At 33.6% G+C, this 20809-nt stretch overlaps 2 protein-coding genes across 6 annotated transcripts; one reads left to right on the top strand and one right to left on the bottom strand.

Annotated features, from left to right (window-relative positions):
* The first annotated feature begins 2154 nt into the window (after nucleotides 1-2154).
* Nucleotides 2155-5321, top strand: TIC20-I (translocon at the inner envelope membrane of chloroplasts 20). 2 transcript variants are annotated; one of them, XM_028216471.2, is made up of 3 exons: nucleotides 2155-2441; nucleotides 2977-3162; nucleotides 4547-5321. In XM_028216471.2, exons 2-3 carry the CDS (start codon nucleotides 2997-2999, stop codon nucleotides 5182-5184), a joined length of 804 nt encoding a protein of 267 aa, XP_028072272.2. In that variant the 5' UTR covers nucleotides 2155-2441; nucleotides 2977-2996; the 3' UTR covers nucleotides 5185-5321. The 2 variants fall into 2 exon arrangements, with proteins under 2 accessions (XP_028072272.2, XP_028072273.2); XM_028216472.2 differs by having other exon boundaries at nucleotides 2205-2468.
* A 1061-nt stretch (nucleotides 5322-6382) lies between these two features.
* On the bottom strand, nucleotides 6383-18138 carry LOC114274526 (uncharacterized). Of its 4 annotated transcripts, XM_082899150.1 has the most exons (20): nucleotides 17764-18134; nucleotides 17281-17384; nucleotides 16947-17033; nucleotides 16702-16777; nucleotides 16523-16597; nucleotides 16101-16407; nucleotides 15859-15991; nucleotides 15237-15296; nucleotides 14968-15084; nucleotides 14037-14131; nucleotides 13719-13924; nucleotides 11487-11584; nucleotides 11019-11122; nucleotides 10689-10854; nucleotides 10256-10378; nucleotides 9091-9173; nucleotides 8601-8742; nucleotides 8473-8502; nucleotides 8194-8264; nucleotides 6383-7568 (listed from the first exon to the last, which is right to left on the bottom strand). In XM_082899150.1, exons 8-20 carry the CDS (start codon nucleotides 15240-15242, stop codon nucleotides 6749-6751), a joined length of 2061 nt encoding a protein of 686 aa, XP_082755276.1. In that variant the 5' UTR covers nucleotides 15243-15296; nucleotides 15859-15991; nucleotides 16101-16407; nucleotides 16523-16597; nucleotides 16702-16777; nucleotides 16947-17033; nucleotides 17281-17384; nucleotides 17764-18134; the 3' UTR covers nucleotides 6383-6748. The 4 variants fall into 4 exon arrangements, with proteins under 4 accessions (XP_082755276.1, XP_028072268.2, XP_082755278.1 ...); XM_028216467.2 differs by lacking the exon at nucleotides 15859-15991 and having other exon boundaries at nucleotides 16354-16407; nucleotides 17764-18138; XM_082899152.1 differs by lacking the exons at nucleotides 16523-16597; nucleotides 16702-16777; nucleotides 16947-17033; nucleotides 17281-17384; nucleotides 17764-18134 and having other exon boundaries at nucleotides 15859-15936; nucleotides 16101-16118.
* Between the last annotated feature and the right edge of the window lie 2671 nt (nucleotides 18139-20809).

Here is a 20809-nt window from a genome sequence, read left to right as displayed (position 1 = left end):
ATAATACAAATCTTTCTTACACAAATTCATACATGGATCATGTCTACTTACATTATTTTAAAATTTATTTTGTCTACACTCTAATTTATTTATTTCTTAATTCTCTGTAAGTTATAATAATATCAGATCTACGACGTTTTACGCGATGTTCTAAACCCTCTCTATCTATCCCAACCCTTATTATCATAGTTTCACTCTCTTTCTCTCTCTCTCTCTCTATGCGACGCCACAGCCTTCGGAGGCGTCGATCTCCGCTGCCGGTAAGTCCTCTCTCTCTCTTTCTCTCTTCCCAAATTGTGGCTTTTAGATTTTGTTTAGTGTTTCTTTCTTGTTGTAAATTGAATTTTGCTAAATCATGACGTATCGAGATTCAATTTTATCTTTTTTTGATTTTTTTTAATGATTTCTTCAATACTTATCTATGCTAATTTTAGCATATAAATTTTTGTTAATTATAGATGCATTAAACTTTGTGTGGATACAACAAATTAAAAAATAAAATAAAATAATTGTATTTAACCCCCCCCCAAAAAAAAAAAAACTTCATTTTATTATTTTAAATTATACGATACCAAGAGTTGTCGTGAAAGTGAGGTAATATAATGTTTAAATTCAAATCTCACTTAGTGTTATGTCATGCAATTTTTTCTCCCTTACTCCCCCTCTACCATAAGAAAAAAGTAATAAAATAAAAACCTATCATACTATCCAAAAGTGCAAAAATCACTTTAAACTTTATATAATTTAAAATAAAAATAAAAATAAAAATTTAGTGAAACATCTCTATCTAACTTTGATCGTAAGTGGTTCAATATATATATTTTTTTATTAGTTAGGATCTTTCAATAATATTATTAGAGAAATTTTAACTCGTTACAAAGAAATTTGTTAAAATTTGTCTACGAAATATTGAAGGGCCCTAACTACTATGAAAATATTACATGTCATTTATTTTATAAATTTTTAATATCAGCAATTTTAAACTAAAAATCCCTAAAATAAACCTTAAATACCTCACATGTTCTTGAGCTTTGGGTCGCGAGATTGAAAACTTCATTGAAATAAAATCCAACAGTGGAACGATTTTTCCCAACAAAAAATAAATAAATAAGAAAAAATGAAGAAGAAGATGGTAATGAATTTCTTATGTATTTGGCATTATTTATAAGTTAACATTTTGTTAACTTAAAAGAATTAAAATAAATTTTAAATTAATTTGATGTAACTTTTGATAATCTTTATATATATATATATATGACTATTTTGTCTATATACGTTTAAGGGTTTCAACAATTACAAATTATAGTTTAAGAATTTTTTTTTTTTTTAAATATGAAGTAGAATATCAAAAAAATGAATAATAAAAAAAATAATTTTAAAATAATGACAATACATATCTTTCTTACATAAATTCATACATGGATCATGTCTACTTACATTATTTCAAAATTTATTTTGTCTACGCTCTAATTTATTTATTTCTTAATTCTCTCTAAGTTATAATAATATCAGAACTACGACGTTTTACGCGATTGTTTTAAACCCTTCCTATCTATCCCAACCCTTATCATCATGGTTCACTGTCTCTCTCTCTCTCCTCTCTCTATGCGACTCCACAGCCTCCGAAGGCACCTATCTCCGCCGCCGATAAGTCCTCTCTCTCTCTCTTCCCAAATTGTAGCTTTTAGATTTTGTTTAGTGTTTCTTTCTTGTTGTAAATTGAATTTTGGTAAATTATGAAGTATCAAGATCCAATTTTATATTTTTTTGATTTTTTTTTAATGATTTCTTCAATACTTATCTATGCTAACTTTAGCATATAAATTTTTTGTAATTATAGATGCATTAAACTTTGTGTGGATACAACAAATTAAAAAATAAAATTAAAAAAAAACTGTATTTAACCCCCCCCCCTCCCCCCAAAAAAAAAATCTTATGGCCTGAAAAAAATCGAAGCTGGCCCTAGGATTGGTTACTAATACCGTTTCTGACAATGTTACGTAACTCAAATTTTGTGGTTTAAAAGTGACTTAAATGGCTAAAACGACGTCGTTTTGAGTACAGAACAACATAAAAATAGTCAAAACGACGTCGTTTTGACCATTTAAATCACTTATGAACCACGAAATTTGAGTTAACATACATTTTCCTACCGTATCACGAGGGTCTTGCAAGTCGTAGATCGTTAATGATCCGTAGCTCGAATATTTCGGGCTCGAATGTAACCACCTTCAACAAATTGAGTCTCACTCTCGCCTCATTCCTCTCATTCACTCACTCTCGCCTCTCTCTCCTCTCTATCTCTTCACTCTCGCCTCACTCACCTGTCTCTTGAAGGAGTACGAAGGACGACGAGACGGTGGACGAACGACGTGGGAGGACGACGGAGGACGACGAACGACGACGGAGGACGAACGACAGCCTGCGACAGCGAATCTGAGGTAAACCTGAAATCGGAAAGTTAGGGTGTACGTTTGGCTTCAATTTTTGTAGAAATTAGTCGATTGGGAGTGTTTGGGGTTGGATTTTGCTTGCAATTTGTGTTAGGGTTTGGGATTTGGCTTTAATTCGTGATGTGTTAGGGTTTGGGATTTTGCTTGCAATTTGTGTTAGGGTTAGGGTTAGGGTTTTGCTTGAAATACACATCTGTGATGAGTTTGGTCATGCAAAATATACCTCTTATCAAGAATGATCTCTGTTATCAAGATGAACCTGGTTAACATGGGTTTTTTTGGAAAAAAAAAAAAAAAAAATTAGCCTGTCCGTTTGGAAAGAATTTTTTGGTTTTTGGCTTTTTTGCGACAGAAAAAGTAAAATGATTATAATTTATTTAGCTTATTTTATTTTATTTTTTGTACTTTTTTTAGTCCTAACCCAAACCCAAATCACTTGCCGCAGCATAGCTGATAGAGAGCTGAAAAGTTGATTAGTACATATGTTTGTTTGTTTGATTTTAATGATTTTGTTATGATATAGGTCTTTACAATTGCCTCAAAATGATTCTAAATGGGTGCTCCTTGGTTTTGGGGAGTGCAATAAGCAACTCAAAGTCCTATTACTCGGCTTCTACAAGCATCCATCGTTTGCCTAGCAAAGTTTCATTTTCTGGCATTAAGAGTTCATGGGGACCTTATCAAGAACTAAAATTACGGTCTTCCAAAGGTATGTAAATGCCGTTGTCCAGTTGTTGCTTGTGTGTTATTCATTGAGGCCACATTTTTTGAAAATCAACAAAAAGGAGTTATATACTTGGAATGGTTTGTGATGATGTGTGGAAGTGTATATGGCTTTTTCTCGTCTTAAATGTTATTTCATTGATGAAGAAATTGAGTGCTACCACTCTATACTTATGGAGCATAGACAGCCACGACACATCATGGACACCTCGACATAGCAAATTCTAAAAAAGTATGAAATGGATATGGTTTGAACACACCTCAAATAATTATATCTTGATATTATAAATAAATTATATTATATAGTTATATGTGTATAATATATACAAATTTAAATAATTATTTTGTACTAAATAAATTTTGTATCTAATTCTCTTACGTCAATTTTTAGACTACATACCCATTGTAGTTAAAAATCAAAGAAACTATAGTGAACATATATAATTGTGACATTTTCTTCATTCTCTTAAGCCATCTGCTAATGTATTCACGTGTCTTTTCATTTTTCATTTAATTTTATGTGAAATTTCTGTAGGATATTCTCAATAATTATATATTTTTCAAGGGTATGAGAAGTTTGTATCAAATTCTTATGCTTAGAAAATCATACATTAGCAAATGGCCAAGAAGTGACAGGCGCATCGCAAAATGAGTGTTGAACACGTGTCTGAAATTAAGATTTTTTGTTTTAAGCTATGGACTAGGAAAAAAGAGCATCGGATGTGACAAAAGAGTGGCGGTGTCTGACAATAGTCCAACATGGACACATCACATTCTTAGAAGTGTCCATTCTTCTTAACTCTATACTAACCCTACAGCTACCCCTTATGTGAAAATGGTGTTCAGGCTGTTAATTTGAACTTCAAGACCTTGGAATGGGATCCAAGAGAACTGACTACCAGAACTAAGTGACATCTTCCTCATTTCCTTAGATTAGTCTTGAGGGAGATTCAAAGGGAGAATCCGTAATCTAATTAGGTCTGGCCTGCTTTATGCATCCAAATTATGAGTCATCAAGGCTTGAGATTATTTTGGTACACCAGTTCTTAGGAATTGTCCATCTATCTATCCATCTATATACATACATAATTCATGTGTAGCTAGGATGTGGCATATTGTTAATTTCAATAATCAGGTTGAATGTCATCATCAATCTTTTTGGTCAATGCAAATAGAATTATAAAATGTCTACAAATAACCATTATATGAGTCTTTCTCCATGAACAAGAAAATTCTAAAAAATAATAATAATAAAACATTTGTTAATGTAGACCGATATGCCTCATTCCTAAGCACCAAGTTCGTTCTTGTCAATTTTGTTTTTTTCCTTGATATACTTTGTGTGCATCATTTTTAATTTCATATGGCAGAAAGTACTCTTCTGCATCTTGCCGCTGCATCAACATCTCTTTTAAGTGGCGAACAAGGTAGCTTATCGCATACAATACCCATGCTACCTGGGCAGCAACGATCTCTTAAAGCCCCAAGAGCATCCAAGGATGTCCCATACAGTTTCCGATACCCTGCAATGACCAAGAAGCCAAGATGGTGGTGGAGAACTCTAGCATGCCTCCCATATTTAATGCCACTCCATGAGACATGGATGTATGCTGAAACGGCATATCATCTCCACCCATTCTTGGAAGACTTCGAATTCTTGACATACCCATTTTTGGGAGCTATTGGGAGATTGCCAAGCTGGTTCTTAATGGCATATTTCTTCGTGGCATACCTTGGCGTGGTGAGGAAAAAGGAATGGCCCCATTTTTTTAGGTTTCATGTGGTGATGGGCATGCTGTTGGAGATTGCGTTGCAGGTTATAGGGACTGTGAGCCGTTGGATGCCACTTGCTGTTTACTGGGGTAAGATTGGTATGCATTTTTGGACCGCTGTTGCATTTGCTTACCTCTTCACAGTACTGGAGTGCATGAGGTGTGCCCTATCTGGGATGTATGCCGATATCCCATTTGTGTGTGATGCAGCATATATTCAAATACCATATGATTAAGGAACATGTATGTGATTCAGATTTGGCTCTGCTTTTGGGATTTGTTTTTTGCTATGCTATTATCTATGACATTTCTATGCCTTTTGTAGTTCGGCCACTCCCAAGAGTTTTATGAATTTTCAGACTCTGTGTTTAAATTTTCAGTCTGGTTAACAGCAAGGATAACAAACTTCAAAATTTTCTCAACTCATTTGAAGATTGTACTCGAGTTGCAAACTAAATCTATTGTAGCCTTTGGGGTTATTTTTTTATGCTGAAGTAACAGGTCCATTTTGGGAAGAGCTATTTTAGCAAAAAGTCAAATAAAAAAAATTTGAAAAGCCAACAAAATTACTTCTTATAAAAAATAAAAATAAAAATAAAACCTAAATATGTTATTTTTTTAATCTCATACTTTAATTAAAAAGCCACTCCACATATTCTAAATCCAGCCATACCCATGCAAGTCCTCTCATAATAACTACTCTCACCAAGATTGTTTAAATCGAAATCTAGATAAGATATCTAAGTGTAAAATCGGATAAAGAATCCTAATATTTTATTTTCAATGTAAAAAATAGATGAAAAATTATCCATAATATATCTTCAATAATTTTAAAATATAATGCATTTTTAATGTTAACATAAATTAGATGAGATATTTAGTAGAAAAGTTTATAATCAAATTTCTTATATAATTATATACATATATATATATATATATAATAAATAAAAAAAAAAAAATTAATAAGATCGGGTTCATAATAGAATTGAGAACGTAATATTATTCTACTCAATTTTATTACTTAATTTTATGAGTAAATCGTGGTCACTTTAAAATCTTATTAAAATCATAGTGTGATCTAAATCATTTCCCCCAACCATGCTACGATCCAGATCGAGATTTTGATAACCATGACACCCAACCCACTGATCTAGGAAATTTTAAAAAAGGAAAATGATTGGTGGCCCTAAAAAAATTGCCCCTAATACCCCTAATTTCCATTTTTGGAAACTGTTTTTTTTTTTCTTTCTTTTTTCCTTTTTTTTTTTTTTTTTTTTTACTTGAAATGGAATTTCGGGGCATTCGAGCCCCGAAATCTCGGGCCCTCAAGCATGACCGTTTAAAAAAACACAAATAAATAAATAAGAGAATAAATTCTGCTAGAATGAAAGAGAGAACTATGAAGGAAATGGTAAAAACCCATAAATCAACAACTGCAAGAAAACAAAACCATGAATAATAAACAACAACTGTGACAACAAATAAACACTAGCAACCACAACATAGCCTACCATCCACTTGCCCACTTGAAACAAAAATATACTGTACATATCTCAGCCATGGTTTTAAATATCAGCAGTTACCTATTGTATCAGCCGATCCGTAACGAGATTTTGAGCTTTCGACATTCACAAATATATTAGTTGATACCATCCAATATCAGCCAATATATGATCATATCACTGATACTGACACATTTCAATACCATTACTTAAAACCATGATCTCTGCCTCATAAGCCCCTTGCCTTTCCCATCCAACTTTCCAGGGGTTCAAAATTTCTCACACGATCAACTGACCATTACTCGAGAACTGCAACCTCTTGATCAACTCTCCAATAGTTCGTGTCATTGAACTCTTTTACCCCTGATCCACTCTCATCGACGTTCACCTTCTCTGGCTTCTTGGGGATAACGTTCCTCTTCATTGGTCCAGCTTCCCCAACAATCCCCTCCTTCAGTGCCTGTTCCATTGCCTTTTCAGTGCCCTCTAATTCCACCCCAACAAATTCAACGTCCTCTTCGAACAAAGACGGTACTGTCGCAGCTCTCTGACTTGTATCAGATCCCACAGGTCTATCATCCAAGTCCATGGCAATTGCCGTGCCATTAGGTATGATTTCACCACTTGATGGAGAACTAACATGCAATGCTTCTGTCTCAACGCTAGAGTCGGCTGGATCTTCAAATGGATTCACACTTGATCCTCGAACATGAAAATCCAATGAATCCCCCCATCCCACCCATTCAGGTATAGGCCTGTCTTCAAATAGGTCCTCATTTTCTGGCGTCTCAAATCGGAAGAAACCCATATCACCAGAAGCACTTGCCTCGTCATTGTCCAGGACCAGGTCTTCCCTATTTATGGAATTGTTTCCAGCAAATCCGTTCAAGACATTGGAGGTGGAACTCAATGTACCAACATTGGCAGAACTTTTGTTTTCAGCTGGCAACAACTCATCTTCTCCAACCACCACCTCATCATCACTACTGCTGTTACCATTACTTGATGTTCCATTCAAGTTGATCTCATCCATTGTATCATTAGTGGGGGATGTCCTCAGAGTTGCATCGCCAATTCTGTTGTCTTGGAAAGCAAACCAGTTGGAATTCGTGAACAAACTGCAGCAACGTAGGGAATAAAACTGTTATGTCAATACCAATAATAGGTGTCATCTCACAAGTGTGACTGTGACTGACTGTGACAGACTGAGACATGCTGAATGTATTGATATAAAGCCATTCATTTCCTGTTTCAACAGGTAGGTGTCAGAAACCAGCCAGCTTAAAAAATGCTTAAATTTTGCCAACCTCTGTGGTCAAAACACATTTTTCACTTAAAAACACTTAAACAGATAGGGTCCCTGGAGCTGAATAAATATTTTGAACTCATCTATCAGTTCATAGGTTTGGTTTTTTTTTATGTACTCCTACATTTTTTCCTCCCTCATATAATTTTTTCTAGGTATTCAAGACATCAAAGACAACATGAATGCACATTTTCAAGCTGACATTCAATCTCTGTCCGACTGTGGGAAGATATGGCAGACGGTTTGCAAAGAATGCAGAAGAGAAATCATGACAATATTCCTCAAAATCTTGGGCAACATGTAATCCACTATGACTGGTAAGAACAACCAATAGAGGAAATTATGCAAACAACTATCCTGTTTGCAAGCTAAGAACAAATCAACTAATTGAGGCTCCATTCCTCGATACAAAGTCCATACCAAAAGAAAAAACTCACCTCCCCTGGTCATCGCCTAGCCTGAGAGACGATATCACAACTTCAGCAGACTCATCATCAAAGTAGACATCCTGCATTTTCGTAAATGAAAATAAGTCACCTCAGTCTAATATACAGAAGGACAGCTGAAAGAGTTCTTATGCAAAGTATGCTGCCTCCAATTCAATAATGCAGATTCATATTAACCAGCCTTCAGTTTATTTTCAATTGAATCAGAGGGAGAAAAGACCATAGATTTGAAAGGGTGGAGAAAAAAAAAAGAAAAGAAAAAACTATTACCTCATCAACTCGATCAAGAGCCCCATTGCCCTGCAACCAATGGCAAGGATAAATTTATAGTATCTAACGAGTCTGTCAACAAAAAGAAAGGCATTGTAAGAAAAACATACAATAGAGTCCACTAATACCTCCTCAGCATCCTCATTATCATACATCGAGTATCTAAATGCTTGGCTAAGATTATTTGCTAAAGCTGCTACATCAAAATCTCTGTCATGAAGATCATCCTCATCACTATCCCTTGTCCTATCTTGCAATGCAGTTGGGCGCCTGTACATCAAAAAGAAAGAAAATAAATAATTATCAGGAAGTAAAACAGGCCAACAAATATTGGGAGCAGGCTACAAAAGGGAACAAACACAGAAAATGCAACGATGGTGGGGATTTTTTTAGTTTAGTAATGTGGGATATCAGAATTTTACTACTGAATCTTGCCAATAGCCATGTCCCCTTCCCTCTTATCCTATTTTTATGATAAAGTGCAATGAACCTCAAATATTTTGGATGCAAAAAGTAGCAACCAGATGAGCTGAGTTTCATCAGAGCAACAAGCATCATCCTGTACTGTGCACTGACATCCTAATCACACTATGCATTAAAGCACAACCATAAGCATACCCGCAAGCCCATCTGTAGACATTTTCCACAATATTACGCTCCTGTAAAACAGTAGTTTGCCAATCATTCCATTCGCTATTTTCCTGGAAAGCACAAGTGAGATTTTATCTCAGTTGAGAGATGTGTCCTCCATTCAACAGAACAAACAAAAGTATACTTGCTCAGTTTAGCCAACATAAGAAAATTCAATCTCTCTATCATACCAATGTTAGATTCAAGATACAGGAGAACCACTTCAAGCAGGCTTTTACAAGAACCAATTGTAATGAAAAGAAGGAAATTGAGACCTTATCAAGTAAGTCATACTTAATTGACAATCAACAATAATCATTTGGATATTAATATACCCCTGTTATAGTCGCATTAGGAGGGAGTAAAAAATCAAGATGATGAATATATGAATTTTGTGATCATGTAGCTTACAGAAAATTGATGTCTTCCAGGGTCGTCAGTATCATCTAGATATGAAGATGTATCACACAATACGATCCAGATCCATGGCATTTCAATATGTATCTTTCTCACATATTGTAGGTACAACTACATTGCTACTACGGTGATCATGATCCTGATATACACTCAGATCGTGCATACACAGCAGAGTTAGGGTATTGTAGCAAACCATTTCTTTAACAATTCTATTCTGTTAGCAAATACAGCCCCTCATAAATTCACAAACTTCATTAACAAGCAATTGCGTTGCAATATTAACTGCTGCCCTGCATTACATTAAATCTATTTATAAAATTTAAAGATGTACACAAGAAACTTCATGTTCCATCATGACTTGAATTGGAATTTATGTCCCGAAGAAAGCTACCATGTTATTTTGGCTTGTTTAGAGAATGAAAAAATGCTAATTTCATGATAACATAAGAAAAGGAGTGCTTGAATACGATCAAAATTTAAGATGATTAGTCATTAAATGCCCTAACATGATTAACTTTTAAACAGCCTTTCCAAGAGAAAAGAATCTGCTGAAATTGATTTTTCCCAATTTGTTAACCAAAAATAACTATCCATCAAACTATCTGTATAATACCTTAGTGCTCTTCTCAAAATTCAAATCTCAGAAAAAAATGTCAAAACATAAAAGAATTTGTTATAATAAGTCAAAACTCAAATAAAGGTATATAAAACATAACTTGTCCAGCCTGTCACCCACCTGAAGAAATGCCTGAATAAATTTGTCGCTGTTTCCAAGTTGAACAAGCTTATTAGATATCCGTGTAATGTGTCCTAGGTTTCCTGCCCGTGGTGTCCATTTCCCAGCAGCAGGTAAAGTTGGCTGCATAATTAATTAAGATATTCACAATATCACAGATGCAATCTCAAGGAAGCAATTTTTTGAGTATGATACTAAACAGATGCTATCACATAAACTGAAAGAACTTCCTAGGAAATTTATCCATTTCATATCATATAAAAAATAGACAATTGAAGTTGAATGTTTGTTTGGAGTTTTCTGTCTCAAGTTAATTATAATCACCACTGGATAAGAAGGATTAAGAGAACCAGCATTGTGTGACACATACAACTCTACAGGAAAATACTACCAAAGAATGGACCCTCTTCACTAGAAGAATGCTTCTATCTACCTGATTTAGGTCACTCAAAAGAATGGGATGTTTATCTGACTGGAGAATTTTTCCAATCAAACTACACTCTTGGAGAAGATGATCAACAATTGTACTATTCTTGCTCTCCAAGCATGAAAGTATAATACTCTCCACATGATGATGCAATGAATTATTGAATGGGTACCTGCATCAATCAAAATAATACTAATGTAAACAATATGTATGTTTGGTGAAAATTAGGAAAAATGTCATGACATTTCAATCAAGAAAAGGCCAAGTCTTTTTTGATCCATCAACGTTTTCGACTCACAACCATTCATAATCACAAAAAGACGCAATAACACTTACTCAAAGAAGAGATCAAGGATTCTCTGAATTGTCCCTGAGCTGACCAATTCCTTCTCGGCAACTTCATTGCCAGTTTTCATTAGCACAGCAATGAACTCCACAATCTGAAAGGTAATGTAAAACTTTAGAATAAGAGCAGGAGAGTCAAAAGAATGAATTATTCAAAAAAAGAAAGAACATTGAGAGTTAAAAATGATAAAGTCTTCTAGAAGTGCAAAACAAATACAAGTCAGCGAAAATCATCATCTACTGAGCCTGGACCAATTTTGAACACTCCAGAGTCCAGACGAATTATTAAACCATGACAGTGGGATTTAGTAATTCAAGAGCACAGTCTGTTAATTTAATTTTGAGATGAGTTCCATAAATATCGTCATCTCATCATTATGTTAGTTTCAGAGACAAATGTACACCTATAAGTGGAAAAGATATAAAATTATAACTGGTATTGTTGGAAGAGGAACCAACCTTGAGACGATGCTTCCCGAGAGGAGGCCTCAATTCACCATATGTTGTAGGTAAAATCTTCTCGTCAGATGAAACATTCAACAGCATCAGCAAATCACCTGCATGCCAGATGCACAATGCTTATGACCACTGCTGAGTAAAGCAACAAATAAAATAATTTGTCACTGCACGCCAAACTACCAAATCATGCACACAGTGGTTTCAATGCACTTGAAAGCAGCAGTATGGGGGATTCAATTCTACCAGTGCCCATTGCAACAATTAAGAAGTAGAATCATTTTCCATTGAATTTAAGTAGGTCATACAATCTCCACAGCTACCAAGCATCAGGATTGATACCATGTGCCACCAAAAAAACCAAATACCATTGATGAGCAAGAGGTCAATAACTAGCAGCATTTAAATGTGCTTAAATGAGTATTTTTTTCAATGCCTCATACGAAGCTAAGTAACCGATTCGTGATGCAGGAGCGGGAGTGCCATTCTTTAAAATATCCAAAGAGTGGGAGCACCTCCAGATTGTCTATGTACACACAAATACACATTCATATATGTGTTATACACAATATCAAGTTTTTATAATTTTTCTTGAATTAATGTTTTCATAAAAGTGACTACAATCAGTATTGAAATGTAATTTGTATATGTTAATGTTATAAATTCAGGATAACGTGCCATGGTGTATACTTTTTGCAAATGATATTGTATTAGTGGATGAGACTAGAGAAGGAGTTAACACAAAGTTGGAGATTTGGAGAAAAATACTTGAATCTAAAGGATTCCGAATAAGCAAAACTAAGACAGAGTCCATGGAGTTTAAATTTAGTAAAAGTAACAATGAAAGCAGAGGAGAAGTGAAAATTGAGAACCAATAACTGTTTAAGAGTGAACATTTTCGTTATTTAGGATGATGATCACAATGGCGGGGGAGATTGATGCGGATGTGTCCCATAGGGTTCAAGCGGGATGGCTTGAGTGCAGAAGTGCGTTTGGGATACTGTGCGATAAACAAATACCCACTAAACTAAAAGATAAGTTTTATAGAACGGCTATTAAACCAGTGATATTTTATGGGACGGAGTGTTGGGCAACCAAGAAACAACATGTAGATAAGATGAGTGTTGCTGAGATGAAGATGCTAAAGTAGATATATAGCAAGACTAGACAAGACAGAATTAGGAATGAGTGTATTCGGGAATGGGTAGAAATAGCACCGCTAGAAGATAAGTTGAGAAAGAATTGATTAAGATGGTTTGGTCATATTCAACGGAAACCAATAGAGGCAGTAGTGAAGTGATGCGATACAGTGACGGTAAATGGTAGTGTTAGGAGACTAGGCAGACCTAAATTAACGTTGGCTAGCATTATAAATAGAGATATACATCTACTTAATTTGACTAACGAAATGGCATTTGATAGAGCCACGTGGAGAAGAAGGATGTATGTAACTGACCTCATTTGATGGGACTTAGGACTTAAGGCTTAGTTTGGTTTGGTTTGGTTTGGTTTGGTTTGGTAATGTTATAATAAATAAAAAACATCAACCATTCAGATAAGAATTATGAAGTAGCCTAGTGGCAATGTTATTTTTCTTTCCCTCAAAGTTACACATTCAATCCTCAGCAGGAGCAGCTTTCCATTCATTCTGCGAGTGATCAGCAGCTTCCATTTGTTCCGCGGGAGTGATGTGGCGAGATTTATCACTACGTAGCGGTCACCAATTGATTGAAACAGAATTCGTTTGTTAATTCTAGAATTTAACCAAATAAATTTGTGATTTTGACCCTTTTTCTGTACAATTCGCCAATTCACGAACTGATCCTCCTCACCTGCACGAATTAAGTGGCCTAAATCCAAAATGACTTAATTTAAAAGGGTTGTAGCAAAAGAGTAAAAAGAGCTCATCTTCCAGATTTGGTGTTTGGAGGTGTTGTAGAAGGTAGGTTGCGGGTGAGCGGGTTGGATCAGTAATCCGCAAGGCCCAATTATTTCATGTTTGTGTCAACAAAGGGAGGCAGATAAATAATTTGTTTTGGATAAATTATCCCATAAACGAAGCAAAGTAATCTCAAATGCACTTGTGACATGCAAATAAGCATCTAATTTGTGCACATACCATTGCCATAATTAATATTCTACGTATTCAATGTAGGTAGAGAATATAAATCTAACTGAAGAAGTTAACAAAACTGACATCACAAGAAATACAGGCAAATTAAATTACATACTTACCAAGCTTGGGCAGCATTGCACCAACAGTATCGGGATTAGCAGGGGACAATGACTCGTACATCTGTTGACTTCGGATGGAATAAAACAAGGAAGAAGGAATTGATCGTTTTGGATCTAACAAAGAAATACACACAGAGAATGAGTAGACAAGAGCTGATTTTGAATTTGAGTCTTCCAGCGCATGACCAAATATCCTTCCGACAAAACTGCATATAAACAAAAAAAATATCAAAACCATTTGAAAGGCCTATATTAAACAAAGCAAACTAGAGAGCAAAAATTAATTCTAATGAAATAAAAAACTAAAACCCTACAAACCTTGGGCTAGAAAGTTTAGCAGCAAGAGCTGACGACGCATTACGAGTTATAGCACATAAAGTTTCTGCTGCGTTAGCATGGACTTCAGGAGAACTCTGTTCCATTTTAAGAAACTAATCACATGAATTGTTGTAAAACATGCAAAACCTAATGAACTGAAAATTACACTTCACGCACAAAAACTATACTGAGCAACCATTTCAACACAAATGCCAAAAGCAAACAATCAGGGTGATAAAAATTGTAACTACATCTTCATGCCAAAACAAGGCTACAACATCATAAACATATTTGTGGATAAGTGGTGGACAAGAAAGCCACAAAAGGAGTCAACATAACATGTACTAAAATCAACTTGAAAAATGGTTTCCAATATTCACATTGCACAATTTCAGAACCATCAAAGAGCCATGGCAATCTTACAAACACACTTCTAGAGGAACATTTCTTGGCTTCCCACTCAATCCAAGGAAGATGAGGCATTAAAGCTCCTTTTTTTATATTAGCAAAAATATCATAAACTATCAAAAGAACCTTGAGGAAGCAAACCCTGCACACTCAAGAAGGCCAAAGCCCAGGCACTAAATATCCACAGGCATGTAAAAATCACCTATAAACTACAGGAATGACAAAATCAAAAAGGCTCAAATATATATATATATATATGCATAAAGGCTCCTTCCTTCGCCAACGGCAGGCAAAACATGCAATAATATTCAAATCAGAAACTGTCTTAGAAATTCATTATTCATTTGATAACACTAAAGGCAATGAATTGCGAGGTATCAAAAAATATAAATGAAGGAGACTGATGCTATACTGCGACCAGATACATAAATTTGAATGAATTCAAACTTGTAAAAATGACCCATTAGCTACAGAGAATAATTTTACCTAAAATATAAACTACTATTTCAACTTTTTCACTTACAGATGGACTCAGTTTATCCACAATCATTTCTAGTAAATCGCTATTAGCTAACCACTGCATCACATCCAGAGAATTGGGATAAAAATGGTCATCAGCACCTACAAGTCGAATCAAAACCTGTGGTAAAGAGATCATTAGTAGAGAGGATTGCAAATGCAAATCAAAATTCCAATCCATATAAAATCCAATCAAGTACAATTCACAAATTCTATGCAAGATCTTAAAGAGAGCAAACCAGAAATTGTTTACACCAAATCTTTGTTTCTAACCTCCATGATGGAAGTGATACCAATCAAATCAACCAATTGGTGAAACACATCCTGATGGGCCTGTAGAAAACCAGTGAAGATATGAATTAAAAGAAGTTCAAGGAATACAACAAAAAATGAACATAGACAGTTATAAAAAGCATTCATGGCCAGTAAAAACTACGACTACCATTTCATTGTGACATGAATATATGCTCTTGGCATGCAAAAGTTACACTCAAACTCAACTCTTTACTTAGAAGACCTTAGAGCTAGGAACTGAGCGATGGTGCCGGCGGTAGGGGTGGTGGCCAGTGGAGATGGTGGTGAAGGGTGGGTGGATTGAAAAGCTAGGGTTTAGTTGATTTTGAGTTTTGAGTAGCTTTAGGTAATATTTTAGATGAGGGTAGGATTGTAATAAATAAATAAATGAATGAAAATAGTGTGTGTAGTGAGATAAAAGTGTGGTGCAAGTACAATTACCCATTCCCTCATTTCGGACAAGTCAAATTCAATGAGAAGCTTATTTTGTGATATTTCAAATCGTGACTTCCCAAGCATATGAAACATTATGCCAGAGAAATAAGACAACATTATTGAGCAAACATGGCATACATTACAAGCCTGCCTTTGGTAAGCTCACCTTGACACATGCCCATTATCAACCTGATGCAAGCATCCATGTATTTGTATCATAGCTGGTAAGATATTCTATGGAACCCTAGCACAACAATTTGGACGGTAAAGAATGTAATTCTTGTATTGAGTTGAGACACCTTCGAGTTGAGAGAATAAACAAGGGGTAAATTACATCAACTCAGTGGTATTGTGATAATGCCTAAATTACAAATGAATAGCAATTTTGAGTCAGTAATCTCTACAAACCATCAAATTGCATCAATAAAGTCGTCGTAGATGGGAAATATCATCCATTCTAGAGCTTGCGATAGAGTGCAGATATCAAAAATAGATCTCAACATCCAATAGCACCCATTAATGGAAAAAGGCAACACAAATTAGTATGACTGAAGAGAGAATTCCTAAAATGTGCAATGGAAGAGGAAATCAAATTCTGGATGTGTACCCCCCCCCCCCAACCAAAAAAAGGCCACAAATATAATTTGAAGGGTTTACTTACTTGAACATAATTCATAAGTGGAACCGTCTTCCGCATCATCAGGCATATAACAACCTGCAGTGACATGACAAGTAAAATAAAGCTACTGGCTTTATCCAATACACAAATTGGACACAAACATCGGCCAAGAAATATGACATGAGGTGAATTTAACATAACCAAATTATACCTTGCTGAAATACCCAGCCAGCAAAGCACTATGTGTACGATTTGGTTCCAAAAAGGAGAAAAGTAAATTCATTAGCTGCAATGAGACAAGCATACAACATTAGAATACTAAACTGGTACGATTAATGTCAGAACTAGTTATGAAGTGCAATTGCTTGTTTACAATAATTAAGCAGGTACCTCTACTTCCTCAACTAAGGTCTTCAAAATGACATCAATTTCACATGTAAATATCTCACATGAGATGAAAGGAAACCTATATAATGAAATAAATTCAAGAAGCAATTAATATATTTACCTTGAGACAATTACAGCATGAACATTCAAGTATATACATAAATATATATATATATATATATATATAGAGAGAGAGAGAGAGAGACAACAATTTATTTTTCCATTTCGATTAAGGCACAATAACGTACTTGAAGGTTCGTTTGCTTTCAGCATCCTCTGGAGGCTCTTCAACAATATACCGCAGTAACTGCTCCACTTGGGCTCTGTCTCGCAAACTGGGAAAATATTTATTTTATAAGTATCTTGAAGAATCAACTTATGCATTACTAAGAAAAATCAACACACTCTATCAAGTACAGACTTCCAAGGATCAAAAGGCTCTGATTTGTTTCATAATTATTTTACAACTATAAATCAGTGGAAAAAACAAGATGACAGCCAAAAGTAAGTGACCGATCAAAATGTATTCACTTATAATATAAGATCATGTGAAACCAAAGTTATACAGAGTAAATAAATTACAAATTAATGAGACGGCTGTTTAAACCCTTGCATTCTTGGATTATCTCTTCTTCATCCAGAAGCTCTTCCAATGTGAAATTTTCCTTGTCTAATATTGACTCGACCTGAACGAAAAACCATGAACAACGGAAAATAAAGATCAACCAGTTAGGAAAGCCAACAACCACCAAATGCTGAGTTTAATGAACCATCAATTTTCAAACACTGAAACACCAACTATCAGGACCAAAAAATTCACTTTATCAATAACCTATCATATATAGACATATGTAGAGTAAACCAATTGTTTTTAGTGCATCATATCGCAATTCTCAGCAACGAGACAACTAACACAATTACACAAATAAATAAATAAATAAAATTAATCGAAAAATTTTAAGCTTCAACTATGCTTACAATCCAATTGAATTGCACAAAACAAAACCGAAGCAACAAATGCAAAGAACGAGTGGCATTAGCATTTGGAGCTGGGGAATCACTTACCGGTGAAGAAGCAGAGAGACCTGTGAATTTCCAAAACATACTGAATATATATATATATATATATATATACACAGGCGTCGAGGCGAGAACTTCAAGCGAGAGTGGTTTAGATCTGTAAACCCTAAGTTGAATGAAAAAAGAGAAGGGAGAGAGACCGAGATTCAAAAGTAGGGCTCAGAAGCTGAGATGATTATGGAGTTTTTGGAGGAGAAGAGAGTAAAAACCCTAATTTTGCAGAGATATGAAAAGCATGCGAGGCCGTGAAGATCGAGAGAGAGAGGTGTGGTGATCGGAAAAGGGCGCCGAAAGTACAAAATGGCGTACTGTCTGTCCGGATCTCACGCAACAAAAATAAAAAATAAAAAATATTTGTTTGGTACCTCACATTTGTGTAGCTTAAATAGTTGGAAGGTATCAAAATGATATCATTTTGTTCTAAAAATAATCATTTTACTTGTTTCTATTTTTTAAAAAATATTTTTCAAAAAATTTTATTTTCTTATTTTTCATGTTTTTTTGTTTTTATTAATTTTTTTTAATGTTTTAAGTAATTTTTTTTATTTTTTAGACACACCTAACATAGTAAACAAATTGTAAAAAAAATCTTTAAAAATTCACTAAATACCAAAAATATAATAATTCAGTATATTTTTTATATTTTAATGTATTTATTAATTTTTTAAAATATTTTTTCACAAATTTTTTATTTTTTAGATATATCTAAGTAAGGTGCATCTAAAAAAATAAAAAAAAATGTTTAAAATTTAAAAAATATTCACTAAAAATAAAAAAATACAAAAATCAAAAAAATTAGTTTTCAAAAAATTTAATCTAGAAAACTCAAACCAAACACACTGAATGTTATTTTTAGATAGGTAAGTCATTTGAACTATGAAAATTCAACCTACCAAGTATTGCTGTAACCAAAAATGGAGTATTAGTTTGGTTTAGTTTTACAATCATAATTTTAAGCCTCATTTAAGAACATAGTATTTTAGTAATTTTTAAAATTTTTATTAAAAGATATGTAAAAAATAGATAAAATGATGTGACAATTTATAATTATTTTTTAATTTTTTAAATAAAATATATAATTAGCAAACGAAGTGTTAGTGTGAGATTATGTTTGAAAGGTAAATTTTTTAAATAAGTTTTAAATATGGAAAATGTTTGAGGGCCCGAAATGGCTGGCTCAAATGTGGCTCGAAATTTTCTTTTTTTTCTTTTTTTTTTCTGTCATTTTCGACTTGCAGAGCTCAAATTCGAGAGGGAGAAAGAGAGAGAGGGAGAAAGAGAGAGGAGAGGAGAGAGGGAAAGAGAGGGAGAGAAGAGAGAAGAGGGAATGGAGACACAAACACACAGAGAGGCCGGTGCATTCCGGCCGATCGTCCGATCGTCGTAGCTCGGCGGATCGTCACAGCCCGGCGGATCGTCGCAGCTCGTCCGGCTGCCTCCGCCCGGCCGCCGTCGCCTCCCCTCTGCCTTCTTCTCTTCTTCTTTCTTCTTCTCTTCTTCTTTCTTTCTTCTTATTCTGTCTTCGTCTTCCTTCTGCTTCTGATTTCTAATCCAAAAAAAAAAAAAAAAAAATTACAACGACAAAACGACGTCGTTTCGTAGATTCGGGGCATTCGGGGGAACCTTTTTCGGGCTCCCAATCACTACTCTTTAAATATATACATATTTGATTAAGAATTTTTAAATAAATATTGAGTTTTGAATTATATTTTAAAATTATTTTAGATTTAATTTTAAAAATATTTTTAAAAAAATAATTTTTTATTATAAATATTTTTTTACTATACGTTGTATTTATTATATTTATGAGTTGTATTTTTTAAAAATATTTTAAATATTATTTTATTTAAACATTTTTATTTTAAAAACTTTCTTATTTTTTATTTTTAAAAAAATTTTAAATTTTTTTACTTTTTTAAATATTTAAAAAAATTATTTTAAAATTTTTTGGATCACCCATATATATATATATATATATATCTAAATCATAACAAATTATTTAACTAATACTTAAAAATAATAATAAATTATTTTTTTCAAAAAAATAAAAAATATTTTCTAAAAAAATTTTAAAAATATAAAAAAAAATAATTTTAAAGAACAAAATAAAAAAAAATTGATTTTTTTCTAAATAAAGTTTTGAAAGAGTTTTGAATCGAGTGTTTGGTTATAAATTTTGAATTTTTAAAAAAAATTATTTGATTGGACTCGTAATTTCAAAACTTAATCAAACACTACTATATATTTGTCATGTATAAAGTGTATTTTTAAAAAGTAATTACAAAAATATTGAAAATGTTATGTTGTTAATTATTATAATAGATCAAGGGATTGTTTGGGAATAGGTTATTAGTATATATTTTGCTTTTTATGAAAGGGCATTGTTTAGGAAGGGCAAAATTACTCAATCTAATTATATTTGTTCTAATCTAATTTTAATATATATAAAAAAAAGTTTAAGACAGCATTGATAAAGGCTTGTTTTGGCAACACAGTTAAAAATCAGCTTTTAATTTTTAACTCATTTTAGGTCACATCACCTCTCATATATTTTTACTCATAAAAAGACAAAATAATAATAAAAAAAAAAAGTGTAAAAAAACCAGCTTTTAACCAATTCCCTAAAACACCCCAAAGCAAGGTAAACTCTATGGGTGTGTTTGATTGGGGGATAAGGGGGGGACTATCCACTATTTGGACTCCATGTCCGGCCTCCCTCCTTATCCGTCGTTTGATTTTTTTTTAGTCCGGAGGACTCCATGTCCCCCATATGGGGGACTATCCTGTCCTAGGGGGTGGGATTGTTTTGGGGGGACTAATCACTGTTTGGATTAGATGCGAAAAATGACAATTTTGACCATCTATTATTTAATTATGTATTATATTTAATAAAATTTAATAAAATTTAAATGTCTCAATTTAAAAATAAAATAATTTTATTTAACTTTTTATTAATGTTTTATTTATTTAATTTTTTAAAATATTTTTTTATAGATATTTTATTGATGTTTTATTTTAAAATTTTGTTTAT

Source organism: Camellia sinensis, chromosome 12 (assembly GCF_055761805.1).
Source record: "Camellia sinensis isolate YWXY chromosome 12, ASM5576180v1, whole genome shotgun sequence".
NCBI classification, from domain to species: domain Eukaryota; kingdom Viridiplantae; phylum Streptophyta; class Magnoliopsida; order Ericales; family Theaceae; genus Camellia; species Camellia sinensis.
The sequence above is the reverse complement of the archived record's forward strand: the minus strand, read 5'-3'. Positions and strand labels throughout refer to the sequence as shown.